Consider the following 21541-nt stretch of genomic DNA (forward strand, 5'->3'; position numbering starts at 1 on the left):
AAAACCTAATTGTTCATAGTGATATTACTATTAAACTAAAAATGATTATGGTCTTAAACACCAGCTAAAAACAATTTTCTTTTATCAAAATGGAATCTGAAACTTGCTATATATACACGGTTGCTCAATATAAAATATATAAAAAGAAATATTAAAAAAATGCTTTTATATTTTAAAAGAAATATTAATAATTCTTTTATTATTCTAAAAAGTTAACCAAATACAAACTAATCATAATTCTTTTATTATTCTAAAAGAAATATTAATAATTACTTTTGAAAAGATATATTTTAAAATAAAAATGCTTTTATATTTTAATTTTTTAATTAAACAATCAGTATTTTATTACATAAAAAAGTGCAAAAGAATAACATAAACATATAAAAGCAAATAAGTATAAGATAGACTTACGAGGTCATGCCGCAATAATTTGCACTTAGTGTTCAGCTGCGTATACTCAAGTATGAGTGAAGGAATCAATCTGATTAAGAAAGAGAGACCAGAGGAGATGAGAAAGAGTATGAGTAAAAATGAATTGTGACTTGCATAGAATCAATCTGATTCTGCACTTAGTGCAGCTTTTATATACACAAGAGAGTGCAGGTTTTATATAAACAAAAGCACTATTAATATTAGCAATTAATCATAAAGAAAAAGAACAGGATACTGCGTTTATATATGACATAACCATGCATCTTTTAATTTCCAGCTAATATATATATTATGCCAAATTTTAGCAATCTAAACAATCAGTTTTCATACTTTAGACACATCCTAAATTTAAGTTCCATTCTTGCTTTTAACAGGGGTTATTTTTAGATTTTGTAAATATATTATGTAGTAGTTTTAGATTTTGTAATAAATTAAATTTATTACATACTTTAGACACATGCAGTTCTATTAAACCCACACAGTGACAGTAGAGTTACCTCAACACTAAATTACTTAAATCATACATATTTTCCCTTTTCGGGAAAGTTTATCACACATGCCTCTAATATCTCATGTAATGTAGCTGGCTTGTAGTAACTCACTCTACTGCATCAAGTAATAGTTATCGTGGCCAAATTCAAGAAAACTCCACCAACATACGAATAGTACTAATTCAGTTTATATTTTGCGATTTGCTAAGCATTATATTATATATATATATTAAATGAGATATATATTGGGAAGTTATGATCCATCAAATAATTGTGTTGAATGAAATTCCCTCTACAGGCCGACAAAGCAGCTAAGTGAGGACATTTGTCTATAGGGTTAGTGTGGGGACTAAGTAAGGGCATTATGTGTGCGCACACATAGTAACCATACAAAATAATCTACATTAAATTATCTCATCAAAACAGATATATCAGATCATCAACTAAATAAACATCACAGGCTTTTAGCAAATCTGCATTGCTGTTGCTGTTATGGAGTAATAAATAGAGACCTGTCATAAAAAATTCGAATTCTATTCTAAAAAAAATATTATTTCACAACAAAATCAAAATAATTTCGTAGGTGCATATACGTATACGTGTTCGGTTTTGATTTATCTTTCTTAACAAAATTAGCTTCTTCGTGACGCCAGGTTTAAGGAAGACAAAAGACAGTACTGGGGGGCTGAATATGTCCAAGGAACTTAAAAAGAAAGTAGCAAATAAATTTCATGGTAAATTAAAGGACCAAAATTAGTAGACTAGAGATTTCTATTTAGTTTAATTTAGTCAAAATGAAAAGAAAAGAAAAGTAAGAGCTTATAGCATTCACACTAGTGTTGGGGTATTGTATTCTAGAAATATATAAAAATGATATGAATGGAGTTGGAGTTCAATTAGATGGGGGTCTCATGCGATGATGATGGTGATGGGTGATGAAAGTGATGATGAGGAGGCAGATTAGCAGTTTCCAGGAAAGTAATAAATTAAATTTCTAATTAAATTACTATTAAAAGGAAACAAAGCATGTGATGATGCAAGTATTGGTCTTAGCAGTTCCAAGAATGGATACAACTAACCATCCGGCCTGATTTTGACTCAACAAAATCATGGTCACCGGAAAGGAATTAAGATACAAAACCAGAGAATGAATAATTAAGATACTAATTAAGATAAGTTACTATTATTGGTTGTGTTATGCAATTCAATCTGAGGCTGCCTAGGGAATAAAGGAATCCCAAATCTGAAGCATGACCATAGTATGAACAGAAATAAATAACAAACTAACTTTCCCAGTAAAATATGAACCAACCTCAGGATGCATTCGGTATTGGGTCTTCAACATTTTAACTGGATAGCCAGCTTGCATCAATCTTTCAAATAAGCTTGTGCCATATCTTAAAGCATGAAACAGAAAATAGCACAAAAGTAGGGTATTAAGTAGAAGAATAGTTTTATTTAGTTAGAAGATATGCTTATCATCAAAAGAATTGTTTACCCATGATTCTTAGCAACATCTGAAATTACAGCTGCTGGAAGCTGTGCAGGATCACCAACCTTAAAACACAAATGCCAAAAATTAAAGTAGCAGTGGTGATAACGCTATACCAAATATGACCCCAACAGTGCTTAGTCAAGAATATTTAAACAAGTTCAATAACTGATGCACAACAACACATCCATTTTGCCAGACCCTATATAAAATATCAGTAAATTCATATTACTAGAAATCTCATTTCTAAATATCATGCCAAGTCCTTTGGGTTAGGAGTTACAACAAATAAAGAACTTGCTTTCTTTAAAGATGCTGTCTCAATGTATCTATCTTGCTTGAAACTTGTATTACATATATAAAAACTAGGACTGTCGTTTCTAGGATCCTTTGATAATTTCACTATAAAAAAAACATAACAAGACACTGCATATGACATAAGCATAATGATTTGTCCATATTTATGGCATCAAATTACAACTTGGTAGCAAGCACAGTCAACATGCAAAAGAAAAATTCAAATTATTCCCAGAGAGCAGGGTAAAGCACAGCTGCATCTAAAATTACAGAGGGCATGGTAAGAAAAAAAAATTGAATCCTAAAAGCAAATGGCAAATCAGGTTCATGTTGCAATGTTGCATGAATTTAAGCCAGATACAAAAGTTACATAAAAGATGGAAGTGATTCCATTCCGTTGTATAAAAAGAGGCCATTTGATCTACGGAGCAGTATGAGAAGAAGCAAGCTGGTAGCTCTCTGCTCTTCACTCGAAGCTCCAAATATACAAACAAAACTATGCTCAAACTCCACACCCACATGCACACACTTGACCCAAAAACAATAATTAGTTTCGCATATAATACTTTCCCTGTTTCCCAATTGCTAATCTCAAAATATCAGCACTACTTACCCTGTTTCCCAATTTCTACAGAGTACATAGAATGAAAATAAGCTAAAATTCAAAATCATAATAAAAGAACCAAAATAGAATGGTACTGCACAAAGCTATGTATGTAAAAATAAGTTTAAGTTTAACTAGAAGATTTAAAATACACATGCAGTTCCATTAAACCCACACAGTGACAGTAGAGTTACCTCAACACTAATACACACAGCAACAAGTTTCATATATTGAGTAGGCAGCCCGTGTTAAGCAACCCGTGTTCAATGCTTAGCTTCTTTCAATTATTGAGTAGGCAATATTTTGGTCCCAGCCATCACTCTGCACATGAAAACACTTACCTTATTAGCTTGTTCTTTTCCATGTGTTGTATATATACTTGTATGTGATGCAATTATCAAATAAATAATATCAGATGTTTCAATCAATCAATAATAACTACAAACAGCAAAACAACACTCAAGATTTGGAGTATTCCCAATTTCGTTGTTGGTGTTGTAAAGTGTTGGCTTTTGTATATTAAAATAATAATTAGTAAAATGTGGCATTCGATGGGTGCACGCTCTCTCTTTAGTTTCATTGCATGCTGTGTCTCACCACTCATCAATAACACAACTTTTAATAGTAGTAATAGGGGGAAAATATATCTTAAGATTATTATATTTATAATATTACAACCATATGATCCAAAAATCAGCCGTAAATCAAGTCACTTGTATAAGAAAGTAGTAGTCTTGTGTTCAAATCTATAATCAAACTTTACAAGTTATTATAATCAAATATGATTCATGTTTATAACAAATTTCATAAATAATATAACCAAAGTGCAAAAAATTGAAGTATCTGCATAGAATGTTTTATTTTCCTTAACGCTAACTACAAATTATAATCAGTCTCATATAGTTATTGATTAACACATTCATTTACTCAAAAACACACATGAAAACAGTAAAATACTATATCGATTATCATTTCCAGTAATAACCAATTCACCTTTTTGTCTTTTTCACACAAGTCAACAAAGCAAAGCCTTATGCTGATAGACACAAGCAGCTTCTACTCACTTTCCTGTTTTCACACACACACACTTTTTAGTGTTTGTTAATAATCTTGTATTAACAGAACACTGCTTGAATTGAAACAGCATTGCATCAATCCTATATTTAAATTTGTCGGAAAGATAACTTTGAAAGCTAATAATATTTTCACTTCTTCTTTTCCAATTTTATTCAGTTTTTAAAGAAGATGAAGTATACAAATATGAGTTTGGCCAAGAACTGAAGTGATCTCATTTTTCTGGGTCTGGAAACTTGAAATATCAGTGCTTAAAAGCTGTGGAAGCCTTAGCAATGCACAAATTTAGTCCATGTCAATCTGCATCTGGTGTTATATAAATTTGAGTTTGATGTAACCATTTATGAAATGATTTAGATTTATAAAATATTAAACTGTTTGTATGTTAATATTCTAAAAAAAGATATGGAACTAAAAAACCTTTTTATCTTCTTTTTTTTATTGTGTTCCTTATGACAGATTTTATTTTCTAGAAGCAAAGGAGACTATTAGAATTTAGACGCATTGTCATTGGTGGTAGCTAGGAACTAGGATCTAACATTTGTTACATAATCAATTTACACTATCAAAAAATAACAAAATCCTAACTCAAAATAAGCTAACTAAGATCAACTCTGGCTAATAGCTAAGCATTTTACATTTTCTAGCAATACAAGTAAAATCACCAGTTAAAAGCTAAAGGACTCAAAGTGCAGATTTTCAGCCAAATTAAATGAGCAAATAGCCGCTACCTCCTGCTTCATTTCCTTGGGTCCAGAAACAAGAACTCCCACAATAATAAAAAACCAAAATAAAATGGTACTGCACAAAGCTATGTATGTAAAAACAAGTTTAAGTTCAACCAGAAGATTTAAAATACACATGCAATTCCATTAAACGCACACAGTGACAGTAGAGTTGCTTCAACACTAATGCACACATACAGCAACAAATTTCATATAACCAAAAATTAGGATTCAAAACACAAAAATAGAAAAGAAAAACAGAGATAAAATCATGAGTACCTGTAAAACAATGATCAGCGGTGATGAACCCTAGCAGAAGAACGCTGGCAAATTGGAAGAGATCATAGATGAACGGCAAGCAAAACCTAAAGACTTTATAGATCTGGTTACAAAATACACAAATATAAACGGCAAGCTCGAAACAGCAACATTATTACCAAAAACCCTATAATAGCAACATCAACATTATTAAAATTAGGATTCAAAATGAAAAAGAAAAAGGAATATGCAGAATCATAGGTACCCGGTGATGAACAAGCGAGTAGAAATGATGGAAGCTCGAACTGCTAGCAGAGACAATCGAAGATCAAACGCGAACAAATTGGATTGAATCTCGATTGCGAGCAGAGAAGATTGAATCTCGAACTACAAGCAGAGAGAATCAAAGCTCAAACGCGTGTCAAGACCTCCATTGCCATCCTCGAAGAGAAGAAGACGAAGAAGAAGATGATTTAGTAGCACGTCAATGTCTGAAGAAGATGAAGATGAGGATGAATTAGCAAAGAAGGGCACACGTCAATGTCTCCTCTATTGCCATCATCGAAGAGAGGAAGATGAAGATGATTTTGTGCTTGTTAGGGTTGGGGTTTTGTCTCAGACTTTCTTTCAGTAAAAGGAGAAGAAGATGATGAATTGAAGGCCCGTGGAGCAAAAGGGGTTTTGTTTTTCTTCTTTTTAGTTAAAGTGAAAAAAATATTTTGTTAAAATATCTGGAGAGAAGCTTATAATTTTAAAAAAAATATTAATTTATTTTAGACAACATTTATAAGTTGATGTTTATTAAAAATTTTAAAGCAACTTTTATAAAATGTAATATATGAATATAATAAATGTTGTCTATTTAATTTATTAAAGCAACATTTTTGTTATGTTTTTTAATTAACTAAAAAATAACATTTATAACATGTTGATTTAAAAATAGCAATACAACTTCACTGTTAATAAAGCCAACAAACATTTTCAGCCATAGCAATTAATGTAAATGCAAGTAAAAAACTATGAAACAAGGAATAGATAAATTAAATGAGAGAGTATTATTGTGAGAGAGTATTATCCTTACTACCTAACAGTAGAAACAGCAATTGGAACCTAATTAAGGTTAGAAGGAGTTGGTAATTAATTAGAATTGATGATGAAAAGGAATAGTATAAATTAAATGAGAGAGTATGGGGCAGCTAAGTCCTAAGTATAAATTAATATTCGTAGTTAGAGGATCACTGGCTTCCACGTCTCTAACTCCTTATTATTCATTATTTCCAATAATAATTAATATATGAAATTGCTTGCATGTATGCCATAATTCGTAGTAAGAGAGCTTAGGTAGCTAGGTAGAAAGAGAGTCAAATATGGGGAAGACCTGGCCAGAATAAGAAGCAAGGATCCACATGCATGAGACATGCAGTTTTGTTAGTAACAATAATAATTCAACTTGCCCAAGTTGATCCTAATCCATCTTAAGCATTATTTAAAGACCAGAAGCAAGAAAAATTAAGTAGAAAAAACAGCTTGAATAAAAGTCAAATTTGAGTTGCAAACTTTATTACTTCATATACTTGTGATGAAATGGAGCCACATTTTTTGTTGATATGTAGCATCTTTGGGTCCAGAATATATATTATACTATACCATGAAGTCATCAAAGTTTCATCTATCATTTCTTAAATTTTATGTTACGCCTTTTTAGTTTTTTTTTTTAAAGCTTGATTAAATATAAGACCAAAGCAACTCCGTGGTACTTTGACAAACATATCATAAAACAGCCCCTCCAACGTGGTTATATGCTTGGTCGCTGTTGGTCTCCAACATATAATATTTAATTAAATTGAACACAAAATTAAGGTTCAATCATTCGCATATATACCATGTACATGTATGTTCTTATCGGCTAAGTTCAATCATTCGCATCTATAAGAAAAATAAAATTTGAGATCTACAAGCATGTTACCTGATTAACAGCAGAATAAGCAGATAAGAAATCAAGATATTTGTTTCCCTCTGAATCCTACACAGCAACTCCCTTTGCTTGAGAAAACACAATGGAAATTGGATGGTAACTGCATTTAAATCAGAAAAGATCATTTGAGTAAATTCCTACACACAATTTATATTCTATCTCTCACCAACAGCCCACAACATGCATTTATTTATTTGAGTAAATTTCTAATTTCCAAAAACCATTTTAAATCATTCCCTCTGTTATTTACAGAGGAGCAGATTTCTGGTCCCATATTCTCAATCACATGACCTAGAGAGCTAGGGGTTAAGTATACTATTGAGGGAGCAATTAATATACATCTGTACATACATATATTAACCACAAGATGTTCAGTGTGCATGCATATATATCAAAAATGTAAAATTAAATAAACTTAATCTAGGATAATAAGTTATTTATCGATACAGGGATTAACCTAGTAAACACAAGCCTGAGAAACTATAGCTAATGATTGACATGGTAAAAGAAAAGGACAAAGTATTGCCACAAAGGAAACAGCATCTATAGACTTAAGTTCCTATATTTTCAGTCAGGGAAGAAAGTTAGCATAAGATTGAATAAGTTAACAGCACTTGACTAGGCTCAAACTCAGATAACTATTAGTGTATTGAGATCTGCTTACCTTCTATTCCTCATACAACTTCTAATTCACACTCTATTATCACAAGATCAGAATCAGGAAACCAAAAACCAAGAACCTTTACTGTTTCTATTACCTGGAAGAGGTACTTTTCAACTAAGGTAATTAGCCATAGTTTAAAGAAATTTAACATTTAGTTATAATTTACAAGAAGCCTTAGACCAAGAAGCCCATGCTATGCTTTCAATTAGTGAACTGTGGAGTAACCAACATAATAATGTCTCAAACCTATCTTACAACAGTTTTGAATGGATCTTTCTTGTAATAATATTTGAAATGATTCATCTGAAATAATTAGATCTTTCCTGTAATAAAATTTTTGGTAATATACCAGAAGGGATCTCTGTTTTAACTGATATAAGACTTCATTTTTACTAAGTGTAATTGAAAGACAAAACAAATATACACAAAATCAGGAACAAACACAATGTTCTAGTCTTCTTTTAAATCAAATTTCTATTATGATTAGAAGAAAGAGACAAAACACACATACCTGCAAGGCTGTAGCTGTCTCCAATGCAATAGTGGGGTTGATTGCCTTACTTCATTTAACAAACTCTAAGACACGATCAATACTCTCTGTCAAAACCTGCAAGTAACAAAAATTCCAAAGATAAAACAATGAAAACAATAATCTTCTGCATTGGAAAGTTTGATTTCTGTTGATTTAGCGTTTCACAGTTCAATGTTTATTTTATTTGTTAAAAATGGAAGTCCATACCCTGTCTCTTTACAAGAATTTGTTTCTTTAGAAGATTTTATGAGAATACTTATTTCAGAATCCTTTAAAATATTTTTGTTTTTTATATAAAAAGAGTAATCATCTCAAACAATCTTCCTACTTGGTTTTCATAATTTACTAGTAGGCAAGACAATTTTAACAGAAGAATAGTTTGTGCATAAAAGCAAAAAATATAATAACACAGCTTCTGCTATGGACACTCTGCACATCCAGTTCAATCTTTGTTTTAGCAACTTCAACTTAGACAATAAATGTTAACAGCTCCAATTATTTTGCGTGCACCAAAAATCATACAGAAGCAAATCTTCGTAAAAGGACCTTCAGGAGCAGACAAACCATAAAATTTTAGCCACAAGTCACAGTAAACCCTGCAGTGCAACACTAACAGACTGAAACCCCCAAATTCACTAGTTCTACTGCACCGCAACATTAGCATGCATGTTCATCAATTCACGAGTTCACAGGATTTTGTACCAAACCCCCAAATTGTAACCCTAAAATCGGAATCCTACCCTCTCAAATTTTAGAAACCAAATGAAGGTGAATACATACCTTCTTGACGATGGTGAGAGACTGATGAGAGGCTTTCAGTTGAGGCAGAGTCTTCCTAATGTGAGCGCGCAGCAAAGAGAAGCAACAATGACGATGACTGACGGCGTGGTGAGTCGTGAGTGATGAAGATGAGTGAGTGGTGGCGACGGTGAGGGTTGTGCGCGACAGGGTTGGCGAAGGTGAGAAGCGCAGAGATGACGATGGTGAGGACGAACAGGAGTGACTTTCTTGTAGTGAGTGGTGATGAGTACGGGTTTCTTCGGGATGGTGCAGTGAGAGGGTGGTCAGTGGCGATGGTGGTGGTCAGTGGCGATGGTGAGTGTGGTGAGAGGGTTTCTTCGCGATGTTGCAGTGAGAGGGTGGTCAGTGGCGATGGTGGTGGTCAGTGGCGATGGTGAGTGTGGTGAGAGGGTTTTCAGTGGCGATGGTGGTGGTCAGTATTGCAAGGATGAATGGGCTTTGGAGGGGAGTGATGACCTAGGAGGGAATTGAAAAAATTTTCACTAAGTATAGGTTTCCTTTCGTGTAAAAGAGGAAAAAAAGTTACCAAGTGGTAAGAATTTTACTTTGGATACATTAGGCATCACTTTTTAAGTGCACCCAAAACTTAAAACATAGGCTACCCTTTAAAAGCGTCTCCTTTGATATGAAAAGTGAATCTATAGATATTAACCTACGGCTACGCTTTATAAGTGATTTCTATAATACCTAAGGCTACACTTTTTAAATGATGCCACATTTGTGTATCCTTTTCTCTTATAAAAAGGCAACACAGAGAAAAGCGTAGCCTACGCTTTTCAAATGTAGCTTAAAAAAAGTGTGGCTGAATGGGTATTTTTCTTGTAGTGAGAGTTTTGAATTATGCAGAACTTATCAGTACACATACATCAAAAATTTTTAAATAATATACATAAATAGCTTAGTTTTACATCAAAATTTGCTGCAAATATACAAAAATATTTTCTTTTGTGCAAAACTCCTACATTATATTCAAAAACCATCAACGATGAACAACAATTTTCACAAGCAAAAACAACATTATTCACCTACAAAATTATAAACTACTAACAAAAACATTAACTAGAATTGAACTACGTATCAACCACTTGATTGGATTCAAAACAATAATCCACTTTGCTCTCGTTCAATTGACAATCCAAATTTGAATCATTCATTATCTTTAACAATGAGATAACCATTCAAAACTGATTTCAAAACTTGATTTTATCATCTTCTTCTATTTTGTTATTCATCTTTTTCTTCTTGTTTTACCTTCTAAAGTTTCTTCTTATTTTAATTTCTTAACAAGAATAAAAACAAAAAAATCAAACAAAGAATAACAAAAAAACACATAATGTTGTAAAATTACTCGAAAAAGAATGAACCCACTTTTATTCAATTAAAAAAAAGAAAGAAATAAGGAAAGAAAAAAAAGAAAAGATGCATTAAAGAAAACATTTTTGTGTATTTGTAGCAAAATTTTCATGTAGGAGTTTTTGAATCTGAATTGTTATTATGATTAATCTGTTCCATTTTCGTTTCGGTGTATTTTGGTATACTTGTGGTGTATTTTGAAAATATTTCGGTGTATTTTTATTCTGATAAGTTCTGCATAATTCAAAACTCTTCTTCTTCCTCCTCCTCATCTTCTGTAACTACTTCTTCTTCGTCTTCTTATTTCATATTATTATAATTTTTCTTAGGAGAAAAAAATCAAACAAAGAAGAAAAAAATACATAATGTTATAAATCAATAGAAAGAGGAGGAGAAAAAAAATGCAGCAACAACAACAATAATAAAAAGAACGACGATGAGAATGAAACACGCAAAGAAAAAGGAGGAGAAGCTCAAAGAAAAAGGAGAAGAAGAAGGAAGAGGAGGAGGAGGAATGCGGGATACAAACGTTAGAGGTGGAACGACGTGATTTTATGCGCGCCTTATGTAAGTGGGTTCTATTAGGTTAAGGTTAACTTGTATGAACTTGTATGTCAAAAATGCTTGCATTGTATGTATAACGGGTAGGGTTGGAACTGAGTCAAGCCATCTCATGACCCAGCTCATGAGCCAACTCGAACTCGACTCGTTAATAGCTCGATAAGCTAAACTCATGAGCTGGTGAACCAAGTTTGAACCTGAAATTGAGCTCATAAATTAAATGAGTCGAACTTGAACTTGGATAAGCTCAGTTCATTAGCTTGTGAATTGACTCGACTATCTGTATAGAATTGATCTTTTAAAATATATAAACTATAATTTATTGATATAGAATTATAGATTATATTCCTATTATTTGAGCCAACTCGTAAATTCGAGTCAGTTCGTGAGCTTTCAGTGAGCCGAGCTGGAACTTAAGAAATAGGCTCGATTGTTAATAAGTCGAACGGTGAGTCGAGCTCAATTTTTGTGAGTCGAACTTGAGTTTGGTTTAACTCGACTCAACTCGGTTCATTTCCAGTCCTAATTTTAAAATTTGTTTCATTATAAATAAGTTACAAAATTATATATTATTTATAGCTCGTTTAAATTAGGGATCTAACTAGGAGATTAATATACTTTTAATAAAAAAAATACTATTTTTTTCGTTAGTAAAAATATTAAAAAAAATGACAAAATTAGTTGAATATTAGTTGAAATTTTGTTACTAAATGATTTCATTTATTACATGCAAATGTTATAAGTAGATAATAATCTTAACCATGAGTGTAAAAGGTTTTTTCTCCTTTTTTTTTTTTCCAAAGTCAGGTGGTATTCATGTCATAATCCAAGGAATACAGGAGGTCCATGTAGGACAAAAAAGAGAGAACGGAGAATTCCCAATCAACTCCCGTGCGGAGTTATAAAGCAAACATAATAAAAGAAAGAATTAGAAATGAAATATTAAAAGGACAGAAGATCTAAAAGGGGCTTTAATCCCTAACGTTTCACTAGAAGGGAATTGGAGAAATAGTCACCGCTTCCATCAACATTCTTCAAAAATTTCAATCTGTCACTTCCGGTGAAATTTCTTCATGTTCAAAGACCAAGCAGTTCCGAGCTCTCCAAATATTCCAGCACACAATTCCAACCAAGAGCAAGTTTTGTTGATCACTTCCAGTTCCTGATAGGTAAGTTTTCTTTCTCCTCCAACACTGATAGAGTTCCTCTTCCTCTTCTCCTATCGTCACACCTGCAAATGGACTTTTGAGCCATACTTCTTTTGCCTTATTGCAGGTGAATAAGCAGTGCATAGTCGATTCCTCTCCTAACTGACACCGGGGGAAAATCACAGATATTCATGGGATTCGTCGCTAGAGGTTCAACAGGACAGGAAGTCTTCCATGGAGGGCACGTCAGAGGAAGAATTTGATCTTCGGGAGTAATCTCATTTTCCACAAATCTTTCCAAATATCACTACATTGAGATATAGATGGACAGAACTCAATTGGTGGGTGGTGAAAATGGTAAGCCACTCGATACGCTGATGCTACTTCATAATTACCAGACTTGTGAGAAACCCAGGATATTCGGTCCTCTCGGTTTTCAATATTAACTGAAAGAATACTTTGAGCAATTTATGGAGAAAACAAACACTGTATTAATTGATTGTTCCATTCCTTGTTCTCAGTTAGGAGTTCTTTTACCTAGGTCACACTTTGCCTTGTTGTTGCAGACTGCATAGGAGCACAATGGGGATGAGGAGATGGCAGCCATGGATCTACATAAACACGGATACTTCCCCCGGACCCTACCTTCCAGAGCAAGCCTTTCTTAAGAACTTTACGACCCTCTAGGATGCTTCTCCAACCCCACGAAGGTACTGCTCCTACTCCTGCCTCCATAATAGACTGGTATCTGTAGTACTTTTCTTTTAGCATCTTAGTGAGTAGAGAGTTTGGTCTGGTAGCTATTCTCCAACACTGTTTTTCCAAAAGTGCCAAATTTTGGGCTCGCAAATCCTTAAAATCCATATCCCCCTCCTTCTTGGGTCGCGTCATACTTTCCCAACTTACCCAAGACATTCTTCTCTCCCCTCCTTTCTGTCCCCACCAGAACTGAGATAAGATTCCATGGATTTCGGTTAGAAGACTATCTGGTAGTAGGAAACAGGAGAGGCTATAGATTGGGATGGCTTCCCCAACTGCTTTGATAAGAACGTGTCTACGCCCAACTGAGAGCAATTTTCGCTTCCACCCTTCCACCCTCTTTCTAACTTTATCTTTAATCATTTTAAAGGTGGCCTTTTTAGATCTTTGGACTACAGAAGGTAGTCCTAAATATTTATCCTGCGCCTCCTATATTGCGAGTGTGAAGTGTGGCTGCCAAAGCTTGCCGCAATGAGGAAGAGGTATTATTACTAAAAAACACCGCTGATTTAGTCAGATTTATTTTCTGCCTGCTAAACCCCTCATAATCATCTAGCAAATCAAGAATATGCTGGCAATTGTTAGTAGTAGCCTTGCTAAAGAGAATTGAGTCGTCTGCAAATAGTAGGTGGTTCACCCTAGGAGATCTTCTGTTAATCTGAATTCCATGGATAACACTGTTTTGCTCAGCCTTGTGTAACAAGAAGGAAAGTCCTTCTGCACAGAAAAGAAAAAGATATGGGGATAGGAGATCACCCTGTCGGATGCCCCTATTTGGTTTAAAAAAACTAAAAGGTTGTCCTTCCACAATAACCGAGTAAGAAACAATTGTGATGACTTCTTGAATCCATCCAATCCGTCGAGAATCAAACCCAAGTTTCTCCAGAATAAACCACAAAAATTGCCATTCAACTCTATCATAGACTTTGCTCATGTCCAGCTTAACTGCCATTTCATTTTCTAAACCCATCTTCTTATTCTTTAGATAGTGCATGCATTCATGAGCAACCAAAATGTTGTCAGAGATGAGCCTACCCTTCAAGAAGGCACTTTGGTTAGGACTAATGAGAGAGTTCATAATTCCTTGCAATCTGTGAACTAATACCTTCGAAATAATTTTATAGAACACTGAGGACAAGCTGATAGGCCTCACCTGTGTCATATCCCTAGCATCTGGGATTTTTGGAATGAGACAGATTTGGGTGTGGTTAAAACTCCTCAGTATCCGACCACCCATAAAGAAACTCTTCACCGCACAAAAAACATCTCCACCAACTATATCCCAATAGAAATGAAAGAACTTTGCAGTAAAACCATCCTCACCTGGAGCACTTTGGGGGTGCACGCTAAAAGTTGATCGTTTAACTTCTTCCATTGAAACTGGCCAGATTAGTTTACGGTTCATAGCTGATGTAACTTTAGCCTCAAACTCTTCAAAAGCGTGACTAGGATCAGTAGGGTTATCTGATGTGAAGATCTCCTGAAAATATCTTTCTGCCACTGCTGCTATGGCTCTATGAGATGTGGCAATTGCACTGTCATTTCCAACTAGTCTCCAAAGTTTGTTTCTTCGGTTCCGAGCTTGGAAATTTCGATGAAAGAATTTTGTGTTCCTATCACCAAGGTGTAACCATTTAATTCATGATTTATCCTTCCAAAAACTTTCCTCTCGGATGTGGGCAGCCTCTAACATTCGTTCAAGTTCATCTAGTTGATCCCCTCCTTGTACTCCTAAGCCTCGCAACTCCTCAATACTATCAGTCAGTTCTTGAATGTGCTTCGCAGAGTTAGTACGATTCTCCTGCTGCCATTGAACCAACCGGTGCCGACAGAGCTTCAATTTTTCAGCCAGTCTAAACATTGATGAACCTGTAACTTCAGCACTCCAAATTTCTGCTATTAGCTTCCGAACTCCTTCCAAACCACACCAATGTTCCTGGAACTTGAACCTTCTTTTAGATTTTTCCAGTGGAGGATTTGAGTCTAACAATAATGGGGAATGATCAGATCCATTCTCAGACAATCTAGTAACTACTGCTGCCAGATAGGAATTGAACCACACATCATCAGCCATGAATCGATCTAAACGTTCTTGGATTAACTCTTGACCTCTTCTTTTATTGGACCAAGTAAATGGTCTCCCATCCATACCCAAGTCTATCAAGCCATTTTCATTAATAAATCCAAAAAAAGCAACCATAGAAGCATTAGATATGACTCCCCCGCCATCCTTCTCTTGGAGATTGGTGATAGCATTAAAATCTCCGAGGACAAGAAAATGATTCTGCAGTTGCTGAAAAAAATGATAATTCCCCGAATTGAGAAGCCCGTGACTGGTCCGACGTACTTAAATGCACCCCTACCACTCCCCAAACTTCATTGTTAACTGGGTCTTTAATTTTGGCAGCAATAAAGAATCGACTAGACAGAATAACTTCAGTCTCCACCCCCTCCTTCCATGTTAGAGCAAGCTCACCTGCAGTACCCTTCGAATCCACCAAAACCTAGTCCACAAAACCGCATGTCCTTAACTTCCTCTCAACTTGACGAGGTTGATTTTTAATTTCGCATAAGAAACCAAAAGATTTTTTCTCCTTATTAGTACAGTCAAAGTCAATATGTATGTAACCATTTCCCTGAACTTAAGCAGAAATTAAAAAAAATATTATTAAATTAGTATTACTTTCAATAAAATTTATATAAGAATATAATAATGAATAAAAAATATTAAAAGACATTAAATAATAACAAAAAATAATAAATTTTAATAACTATCGTATTTCTCATGATAAATACCACTGAACAATTTAATTAATTTCTCAGAATAAATTTTAATAAAAAATATAGATAAATAATTTGTAACTAACTAATTTTAAATAACTGTAATTAATAATTATTAATTTTATATTTTTAAAAAATAAAATTTAAACATTTATTAATTAGTATGAAATATAATTTAAAAATATTTGTTAATTTATTATTAATTAAATTTTTGATAGTTAGTATTGTAAAGTTTTAGAGGCCAGTACTTTTTTTTTAAAATTTGATCAACATTTAATCAATAAGAGAAAAGTGAATAATCTCATACTATTGGATAAAATCTCATATCATTAAAAATATCAATAATGATTAATTGATAACTACAAATCACAAAATTTGCTGGCTTTTTAACACTCTTCGTATTTTAATAAAAAAATATTATTTGTATACTAAAATCAGCTACTAATATATTTATGTGTAAATACATATATGATTTAATTTATTTTCAATGTATATTTATATTTTAACATGTATTTTATATTAATAACTAATTTTAGTATACACGTTTTTAATAATCATGTCAAGCACTGTGGTTGACTCTGGTCTGAACATGCATGCAGACAAATGAGAGAAAAAAGAATTAAATTCATTAATACTTTCTTCAGTTTCTTCCATATTTTGCTTATTTTCTGCTACACATGTTAAACCTTGCGTTAACTTTTTTGAAACTAAGAAAACGAAAACGAGACCCAGTCACCAGCCACTAACATTACTACATACTGACTTAGATTGATTCATACAACTACACCCACATTATTACATCAAATTGAAATCCCAGTCGATAGGGTTGCCAAGCAAATCAAAATCATCCAAGGTTGAAAAACATGGCTCATCTATTGCACCCTCATCGACAAACTCGTTTTCCTCGCTTGGTGGTGGTGCAACTGCAGTAGAAGCAGAGGCAGAGGCAGAAGCAGAAACCGGAACTGAATGAGAAATGGGAATGGGGTTATCTCCTGGTGCCGCTGGGGCTGGGGGGTTACCGATGATGGGTGGAACACCGTGGCCGGTGGCGGCGATAATGGAGGGCTCTGCTTGGCGGAGGAGCCACTCAATAGTCTCGCCGTCGCTCTTGTTGTTGAGCTCGCGAGTGAGTTGGAAGACAAAGGCGGCGCATGCGATGGACAGGCGGACACGGCGGTCTCGGCCTTCCACCTTGATGTGGCGGTCCTTCCTGCGTCTGCTGGACATGGCGGTGCTGATTGCGTTGTTGTTGGCTGCTGCCATGGGTGCAATTTCCATGGGTCTTTGGTTTTGGGCAGACAAAGGAGAAGAAGAATATGGAACACTGCTCTCATTCTCATTCTTCATTGAAGTCATTGTTTTCTCTCCTCTCTTTTGTGTTTCTCTGAAAGTTCTTCTGATGGATGCAGATTAACTTGTGTTTTAGAGTCCTTATTTATAAGTCCATCCTGATTCCCCCTTTTCTTTCTAGAGGAATCATTTTTTACCTCTCAGACACTTGTTTAATTTTCATCACTTTTAATTTATGATTAAATAATGATTAAGGGTAAATGTCAATGTTATCCCTATTTTTTTTTCTTTTATTATATTTGTGTTTCAGGAATATTATAGAAAATTAGAAATTTAACGTTAGAATAACATTAAGTCATCCTTCAAATATTTGAGATATAAGTAATAAAAAAAACATTAAAAACAATATCAATATTTATCCCAAATTTTAAGAAAAATAATACTTTATTAAAAAAGTTATAAAAAATAATACAAATATCATTTTTCTTTTATGTCAGTTTTCATAAACATTATTTAAAGTTTTAAACTTATAATTAATACGGTGGTTTGCCTGATCAACTTTTGAATTTTTCTAACTAACTCTGCTTAGAAATAAAGTCATTAATTGATGGTTGTTTTAATTCCTGAATGTACCCTTGTTAAAATAATAAGGGTCAAGTGTAGTGATAAGCAGCAATTATTTCAGAGAGAGAATAACAGTTTCAAATAGTGAATAATAAATTAATAACATAATATAATATAATTGTTTAGAATGTTCTGATACTCTTCAGATGCATAAGTGCCTGAAATGTAGGAGGAAGGCTCAGCCTCTGGCACAGTCCATTATTGAAGAAAGCACCAACACCAACCATTAAAAACAACCTGTAATGTAATTCTACCAACTGGGTAATTTTCTAAGCCGAGAATGATTTCTTCTGCATGTTGTTATTTCTGTTGCAAATCACGCACCTTATATATGAGTTTCATGAGTCAATAGAGCTATCTCAAATTTAATTTTTCATTACATGGAAGAGAGAACCTCAAAACTCTAAGTACCTCACAGAAAATAAATAAATAAACCGTGATGTCAATGAACATGTTTGAGTACTAAATCCAGCAAAGTAAATGCTGAACACATTGACACTAAGTCACTAACAAAGCTTCTTGCATGGCTCTCTACAATGCCTCTGATTTCTGGTGCAAATGCAATGAAGCCAACTGAAAGATGAAGTATCCTCTTCATATTCCCATTGCAGAATAGACAGCAACAAAAGCTCCGGTATCACGATACACATTTCATTTGGTTTCCTGCAACATCTCTTCATTGGAGATATGTGGAAGAGTTAAACCTGTCACCTACTTAATGCTAACAACATAAATAAGCTTAAAATGGCAAGTATATCTATGGTGATAGTTCCAAATTAAGCTCAACTGCCCATGCTCCACAACAAAGGTATCTGAAAGAACACAGACTATCAGTTCTATACTACAACTGGCTCCTTCATTCATTATGATTTGATGTTAAATTGGCATCAATCTTTGAATAAAAGAGGAAAATCCATAAATAATAATCATAGCAAGAATAAACATAGTAGTACAGCTATTGAATGAAAACCTAATGATACATAATTATGTTACAAGCATATGGAATAATTTTATGCTCAAGCATATAAAATGAAACTAGTTTTACCAATGGAACAAGGAAATATATCCCTCAAACAACAATAACCCAGTTGTGTATGACTTGTGGATCAATTTTTGGCAGCATTGGTATTTCCCTTTCAACAGGATCAGGTTCAGGTTCTGCCAAAACGATCATGCAAAGAAGTGAATCCATATCAATCCCTATAAGACAGCATACCGAAATTGTGGAATTGGAAAGAAACATATTTTTTTAAGAAAAACTAAACTATTTAAAGAACATTTATTCTCACACATAAGGAAAGGAAAATCTGTTGCGCCTTCCTCAACTAGCAGCCGCTAATATGGCTATACAAAAAGCATCAGTTAAGGAACTAAAATGATGCAAACGTTATTAATGATCGACAATGGTATGGATTGTAAATGATCTGAACATTCTCAAAATGAAGATAACTCAAGATTCGAAAATTGCTTGAATCCCAAAATTAGACAACATGGTGGCATCACTGGCAGTTACAATTATATTATCATCACTGCAAAGCTTAAAAAGGGGAAAATATAAAGAAGTTGAACCTGTTTGAGAAGATGTGGTATAGCTCCCAAGATTTCAATTTTCTCTCATCTCCTCCAAGCTCCAAGGGCACATGCTTAGGATATATAAAGTTATTTCTTCAAAAACGCCACAATTCCAATTATCATCAGAAATGTACCGGTTCAGTAGGTATTCCACATATTTAACATTCCACTACAGCTTTGCAAAGCAGCATTATGCTTTTTTTCTCAAAAGCAATATAACTTAGATACAGAGCAACAGAACATACAAGAAACTATAGGTCAAGCAAGAAAAACTAACAAGTTTTCTATTTATGATCTACTCACATTAGCCAATATAAAAAAGAGGAAATGATTGATTGAAATATAGAGAATGGTGATTATGATGACCTTGTGGCCTAGCTTGAGTAACTCACAGATTCGCCTGCGAGGCTGGTGGATAATTGGAGAGAGATTTTTTTTTTTGTTTGGACGTGAATTGGAGAGAGATTAAGATATGATTTTGGATGATTTCAGAAACAAAACACAGGTCACTCCCAGGCCCAACCCAACCCATTCATAGAGTTTTCATAAAAGGGGGATATAGATATAGTTTCATTTCATGTAGGCCCGACGCTTCAAAAAGAGAAACAATTATGGTATATCATATACGAGGGTGTACAGCCTTATTCTTTATTCTTTGTGGAGAACACTCAAATAAATAAAAATGTTTAGGAAAAACTACCAAAAGTACCCATGAAGTTTATGAACGCTGACAAAAGTACCTATAAACTAAGAAAATTAACGCTATACCCATGAAAGATGAATTTCATATGACAAAAGTATCCAAATCCTAAATTTTTATTGATTTTTTAATAAAATTTCCAAACTACCCCACTCTTATCCCATTCTACCGTCACTCTCTCTCTCTTCTCACATCTTCCTTTCTCCTCACTTATCCCTTTCTCAAAAATCCTCACAGAGCCTTTTCCCTTTCACTCTTAAGGTGACTACAACACCTTCATCGTGCGTCTGTGACCTAACCTGAGGAGAATATCGTCATGGAGCACCTGTTGCAACCGAGGAGAACGTCATCGTGGCGCGCCTGACCCAACAGAGGAGAATACCATCGTCGCACGCCTGAGAAGAGAGAGAGGTCGTGGTGCTCTTGCATGCAGGAAGAGGGTTCGGTAAAGAGAAATCAAAGAAGAAAGGGAGGTGGCGCTGTGGATGGAGGTTCTGCCACTAATGATGTTACAAGCAAAGAAAAGGTATTTCTTTTTTTTTTAACGTTTTTTATTTCATTTTTCTTCTTTTCAAAAATTGATTTAGTTACTATTAAAATGATATTGTTCTATTTTTTTTAAATCTGCTTCTATTTTTTATGAAGGCTGAGATTGATTTACAGAAGATCAGGTTTATGGCTATTTCTACTTTTGATTTTTGCTGAAATAAATTTTAAATTTGATGAATGGATTTGTTGGTTTTTTATGGTTGATGGCTGTTTCTACTTCTAGGTTTGCTAAAGTGAATTGAAATTGGATGAATGAATTTGAAAATTTTTATATGTTGAGTATTTTTTGGTGTTTGATATATTTGGTTTGGGTATGGATTGTAAACTTATGAGTGAATCGGCTGAGGTCCGATCCTCCACCACCACCACTACCATTGATTTCGGTCTGGTTTGTTGTGGGAGTAGTTTCGGACTCTATAGCAAGGGTTGGTGTAGACTGGGTTATGAAAGGTTAAAAAAGTGAGTTGAGATTGAGTGTAGGGTAGTTTAGAAATTTTATTAAAAAATCAACAAAAATTTAGGATTTGGATACTTTTGTCATACAGAATCAATCTTTCATGGGTACAACGTTAATTCCTTAGTTTATGGGTACTTTTGTCAGCATTCGTAAACTTCATGGGTACTTTTGGTAGTTTTTCCAGATGTTTATTTCATATTTTGTTAAAGATATTTTTGTGTTGTATTTTAATTGATTTTTGTATAATTTATTCAGTATTTCTTGTTAAATACTATTAAATTTCTTAAAAAAATTTCTTTCCAAAAAAATAAAAATTATTTAAATCAGACTGAAACCAAAAAGATAATAGATTAAATATTAGATTTTTTTCTAAAATTATTTATATAAAAAAATATGTCA

At 33.7% G+C, this 21541-nt stretch overlaps 1 protein-coding gene and 1 long non-coding RNA gene across 10 annotated transcripts in view; one reads left to right on the forward strand and one right to left on the reverse strand.

Annotated features, from left to right (window-relative positions):
• The window catches only part of LOC107461737 (uncharacterized), a 28177-nt gene extending 18389 nt beyond the window's left edge, over positions 1–9788 (reverse strand). For 2 of the 3 annotated variants that reach the window (XR_008002170.1, XR_008002171.1), the window contains exons 1-10: positions 9325–9788; positions 8524–8619; positions 7340–7448; positions 5639–5864; positions 5395–5497; positions 4310–4384; positions 3511–3637; positions 2422–2480; positions 2236–2320; positions 412–481 (exon numbers count right to left, since the gene is read on the reverse strand). This is a non-coding gene — a long non-coding RNA (uncharacterized LOC107461737). The remainder of the gene's footprint in view (positions 1–411; positions 482–2235; positions 2321–2421; positions 2481–3510; positions 3638–4309; positions 4385–5394; positions 5498–5638; positions 5865–7339; positions 7449–8523; positions 8620–9324) is intronic. The other variant, XR_008002172.1, reaches the window with a different exon arrangement.
• Positions 9789–12092: 2304 nt separating this feature from the next.
• LOC127741054 (uncharacterized) overlaps positions 12093–21541 on the forward strand; it is a 13682-nt gene continuing 4233 nt past the window's right edge. Inside the window, exons 1-4 of one of the 7 annotated variants that reach the window (XR_008001907.1) lie at positions 12093–12428; positions 12535–12764; positions 12974–13117; positions 20398–20656. Coding sequence is in view for 1 of the 7 variants with exons in the window: in XM_052252395.1 (XP_052108355.1) it covers positions 16924–17364 (441 nt within the window). In the remaining 6 variants the exon portion in view is untranslated. The other 6 variants (XR_008001908.1, XR_008001904.1, XR_008001905.1 and 3 more) reach the window with 6 other exon arrangements.

The sequence above is a fragment of the Arachis duranensis genome, chromosome 8 (assembly GCF_000817695.3).
Source record: "Arachis duranensis cultivar V14167 chromosome 8, aradu.V14167.gnm2.J7QH, whole genome shotgun sequence".
NCBI lineage: Eukaryota > Viridiplantae > Streptophyta > Magnoliopsida > Fabales > Fabaceae > Arachis > Arachis duranensis.